The following is a 5,000-nucleotide window of genomic DNA, read 5'->3' as shown; positions in this document are numbered from 1 at the left end:
TTTTGAAATAACTACGTACACTTGCGGTTATTTATAAATTTATTTCTTCGAGTTTGTTTGTTTGTTTTCAAATTAAGGTTTGTCGCGGGTGAGAGGTTTAAGAACCTTTCTAGCAAGGACTGTACATCGATCCAAGCACATCAATTTGGGCAAGAATTATGAGCAAGAATGGCGCAGTCGGTTAGTGCGTGGCCTTGGTGCAGAGGTCCTGAGTTCGATTCCCGGATCTCACACCTTGTTTCGACTTTCGACTTTTTTCCTTTCAGTGTAGCTTAATTAAGTAGCTTTAAATACCCGTAAAACGGAGCACTGATGGAGAGGGGGGAGTAAAATGAGCGCACCGTCGACCTCAGGTTTGTCGATTTAATTACTGTTACAAATTATCGACGTTAAATATGGTCGCTTTACTTTATGCGATAAGGTTTACTGCCAGTGATTGTCTAGGATATTCTTGAAAGTCTTGGTTTCTGATGGCTTTAAAAACGCCATCGACCGGATTTTGAATAGGCAAGAAGAAGAATGAGTAAAAGAACTATTGCTTCTTATGTGGGATACCTGTGGCAGGTCACGTTTAAGATTTACTTGAGTGTCGTTTTCTTCTTCCGAAAAACCCCATCTCTTTCCTACGGCAAATCCATATGGGGGATCTTAACTATGAACATAGAAACAAATGAAAATAAAAGTCAAGCTTGCAATTTTCACTAATCAAACAGAAACTTATACTAATGCTTCTTTGAAACTTGTTACACTCGGTTTTCTCACAATGTCTTCTGATTATGAGTTTCAATCCCTTATATTTCGTGGGAAATAAGAGAACATAGCTCTAGAAGGAGGAATTTGGTGGGCTTGAGAGTTTAGACGTCTACTTCCTAGCTCCAATGCTGTAGGTGATGGCATACCGTCGCGCGATATGACACCGCTTTATGTAGTTTGTATATTATTCTTAGCCGCAGAACTGTTCTTTTACTTTCAAGTGATTTCCATCCAAGTCTTTACAGCATTTCGCTAACACTTGATGTCCTGCGTTAATTCCTAATGACAAAACGTGCTGCGTGTCGCTGCACCATTTCCATTTTGTTGAGTGTTTGACTTCTGCTTGAAGTATTTTTACCAGAAGTGCCGTGGCACTCCTAGGCCTTGTGCGTGAAAACGACAAATTTTAGTGATTTGTGTTCGACGTTCACCTGAGCTTACCGATAAAAAGACAAGGGTGGAAAGCTCCAGCACCGAGCCCATTTTCACCGACAAATTCCCATCGTGCGGGTTTCAAATCACGCACCAGGCAAGCAGCTGAAACCCAGAGGTTTCTTCTTATACCATTATATATGAAATCCGTCCAAAACTCGAAGCGCTAGACCTCAAGCAATATTGAAAAATTCCGCATTCGAGGCTCCAAGGATGCTTAGCTGGATTTTCGTGTGCCAGTCGCCGTTTACTCCTCTCTGACTGGATGACAGGAACAATCACCCAATCAGACAGGAGCAAACAGCAAACGGCACACGGTTTGTTACTACAACTAAACAATGTAACTTATGAGGACAAGCAACGACTTCTTTCAGGTCCTTGTTTCGAAAATGGCCTCTTGTGAAATGTCCCACAGATTACAAACAACCGGAACTTTCAAAAAAATATTAGGAACGCTGTGGCTATTGTCAAGATGTTAATAACACTAAATGACCGGCAGTGAGAACTGTATAGTTGTAATGACAAAGACTGATTAAAAGCGAAGTTAATAATAACAATAATCACAATTTTCTCTGCTTCTGTGCAAACTTGAATGCAATGTTCTAAACGCGATCAACACATCGCATTCTTAGCACGCGAAAGCTATAATCTGCTAGGAATAGATCGTTTTAAATGGATTTTTTCCCGTTGCTTTCAATTTCAGCTGAGGACGACTCGTTAAGTTCGCTTATTTTCAGCTTCGATAGCACGGCAGGACTGCGGGGAGCAAGTAATTTCTCTGTGGGAAATTTGAATCAACTTACTAATAGTTGCATGTTTACGTATTTCAACAAACCCTTATATCGGCTGTGGTTTGAAGAATCTAACGGAAAATTCACTACAGACAAATTCGTGTAATTTAACACAAGGAAGTGGGTCATACTTAGGATGTTTCGTATAGGACATACCAGTCCATTAAAAAAAAAAATCATTGCGCTGAAGAGACAGCTGGTTGGCTTTAATTATAGTTGATCTTTAAGAGACCATTTCAAAGCGAATATTAGTTCAGAAGTGAAGTACGATTCTCAGATATTCTACGTATGAAAAGTATGCCACTTGCTTTACTCATTAGTTCGTCGATGTGAGTATATAAATTAGTGGGACCATTCACAAAGGTGACACCAAGTAACCTCAAACTGTTCTTATGTTCGATGAGCTAGAGAGGTACAGGAGCTGATTCGACTCTTTTCCCTTCAGTAACACCATTTACAAAATTTTCGTGGGGCAGCAGGACTACATACAGGAATGCTCGAAGTTAAATAATATGCAAATTTAATCAACAGGAAGGATGGATACTGATTAATATCATTTATATATCATAATAGAAAAAAAAAGATAGCATCGAGAACTGTCTCTTGAGCTACACCCCTCCAGAGGAATATGTCATCAGTAAAAACGGCATCCATCCGCTCCACCCTTTTTTGTCACCTAAAAAGTTATAAACTTACTAGTCACATGCGGGTTTAAGCCTACAGTCTTCAAAATGCAGTAAGATACAATCTCGGTATTATTAGTCTTTGACTGTCCATTTAATTTGTAGAATGTAAAAACACAACCACCATTAAAACCAGCTTAGAGTTGTTGAGGCTAGCGTGTCATATGTTTTATTTAAAGAAAGTTTTACCCACCTAACTACCTACCTTCCTACCATAGTCGCAGTGGAATCATGTGCTCTACTATCATCATTCCTTCACCTGCTGTCTACCAATCCACCAGTGTTTGCCTTTAAAGAGACTTGGGCAAATGACGACCTCAAACACTAACTCACACACGAAAAAAAAATCATAAATTGTATCACACGGAAGCCCATGAGTAGGAGCCGTCCTATGCCCTATATCCTTGAGTCAACTTTTGCGCGTATCGTTCTATTTTTACATCTAAGCCTTCAGCAGGAGACTGGCATATACATCAAGTTACATTAATTTGTACAATTTGCATACATTGTTTTTGCTATATTTTGTCTTCGTTTGACAATAACTTTATTCTGATTGGACATTTTAAACAATACGTGAAGAGACGAAGAACTGGTGGCGTTCTAAAAATAGAAACATACGCGCCAAGGGTAACTCATAGGGATTGTATGGGAGATGCAAGCTCCTACTCATGGGCTCCTGACCATATTATACGCCATATCACACTATTCATATTGTAACGCGGTACACGCCCTTGGAAATATTGGCTTTATGTAATATATTGCTTCACCATTATCACAGCCTCGCTCTTTTTTAAAATAATATTTATGATTGCTGATAAGATCCTTCACCAGCATCCGTTGCTTCTGTTTTATTACCCTGCAGTCCTTGATTACAAAGTTATAAAGTGCGTTACCTTAATCATGTCACCAAGGGTTAGGGAAGTGGTCCTCATCAGAAGTTGGCAACGTCTCAAAGGGAGGCTTGAGCACCAGCTGCAGTTCCTTAATGTTTCATTGGCACTGAAAAACAGGTATTTATATGCACTACTTAATGTTTAATTCTCATTGAGTCATTGAGCTCTAAATTTCTTAATTAACTTCGTCAATGCCTGCTGTTCTTCTGTCCTGCACATGCTGCAAAAAGTGGAGTTCAAACTGGACTTAGCAGATCGAGACCGAGGCAATCCGGATCCCACCTGTTTGACGAGTTTTTTGACAGTGGTTTTTTATAACCGTCTGGGTAGCTGATTTTTTTATCCATTACTTTGATGCAGTATACTTGAGTTATTTCAGTAAGTCAGCTCGATAAATATTAACTAAATAAGATAAAAATATCGCGTTCCACTCAGTAGTGAGATCACCGGACACCACGGTGAGCAAACATTTCGGCCTGTTAAACTCAAAGACTCGGAAACTCGTCAAAACTGGCCGGCGAAATCTTGTGATGAAAACACTTTCTTTGATCCCTTACTAGCATCTATCAAAACTTGACGTTAATCTTGTGCACAAAATTGCTGATCTTAAGCGCGCTTAATTCATAAAAATGGAATCTTCTTCCAGCATATCTTACCCGGCATTCTTTCACTCTACATTCGTGGGACTTCTCTGGGGGCAAAAACTTAAAATAGAAACAAAACAAACAAAAGACGGTATAGAAAAGAAAAGAAAAGAAGAAAAACGTTAGTTCAAGTAATGGACGGAGCAACGAGGAGAACGTAGACTCAGTGATTAATACCCCGAGATTTTGAGAAAGGCTGTTGAGACTTTCAGTAACGATATTTATCAGAAATCTATTCTTAAGTTCTCAATTACAAACCACAACTGAAATAACATGCTTACACAGAATTACTTCGTGTTTCTACTCTTGTAGTCTACGTGTATATGAAACGGAGAGAAACGTATTCGTAACGAAAAAGAAGGTCCATCGTCTCTACCCAAATATCAACATGGATCTGATTCTAACGCAATCGTGAAATTCCCCAACTGTAATTGCTGAGGGCGATCTCTCTTCAAATTATTTATCTACTTAGCAAAAAAAGCTTTGTGTTGCCTCAAAGCATTCTTCAGTAGTCAAATCCCCTGTCAATAAGAAAAAAAACAACAATTGTGGACTTACAAATGTAAAAGAAAAGGAAGGGGTTGTCTACTGCGAACATTTATGAGCGAGCGTCGCGGTGGATGTGGGTACGCGGCTCTCCAACAAACGTGAAAGTCGAGACTGGTAAGAGGAGGAAGTCAAAAAGGCCAGGCGAGATGCTTCAGAGTAGTACCAAAGAAAATGATAAACGGAAAAGAGAGGTTTGAAAAACAATATATCCATTAGACACAAATGAAATCAAACTGCTAGATGAAAGGATTAACT

The 5,000-nt window shown here is 39.3% G+C and overlaps 2 protein-coding genes across 4 annotated transcripts in view; both read right to left on the bottom strand.

Annotated features, from left to right (window-relative positions):
• The window catches only part of LOC138008190 (uncharacterized), a 109,702-nt gene extending 106,044 nt beyond the window's left edge, over positions 1-3,658 (bottom strand). The window contains exon 1 of the mRNA XM_068855422.1: positions 3,553-3,658. Within this exon, the coding sequence (XP_068711523.1) occupies positions 3,553-3,591 (39 nt within the window). The 5' untranslated portion in view covers positions 3,592-3,658. The remainder of the gene's footprint in view (positions 1-3,552) is intronic.
• Positions 3,659-4,282: 624 nt separating this feature from the next.
• Positions 4,283-5,000, bottom strand: part of LOC138008201 (uncharacterized) — a 28,468-nt gene continuing 27,750 nt past the window's right edge. For 2 of the 3 annotated variants that reach the window (XM_068855452.1, XM_068855454.1), the window contains one exon: positions 4,283-5,000. This exon is cut by the window's right edge and continues 858 nt beyond it. Coding sequence is in view for 1 of the 3 variants with exons in the window: in XM_068855453.1 (XP_068711554.1) it covers positions 4,665-4,717 (53 nt within the window). In the remaining 2 variants the exon portion in view is untranslated. The other variant, XM_068855453.1, reaches the window with a different exon arrangement.

Source organism: Montipora foliosa, chromosome 6, assembly GCF_036669935.1.
Source record: "Montipora foliosa isolate CH-2021 chromosome 6, ASM3666993v2, whole genome shotgun sequence".
NCBI classification, from domain to species: domain Eukaryota; kingdom Metazoa; phylum Cnidaria; class Anthozoa; order Scleractinia; family Acroporidae; genus Montipora; species Montipora foliosa.
This window is presented reverse-complemented; position numbering and strand designations above follow the sequence as displayed.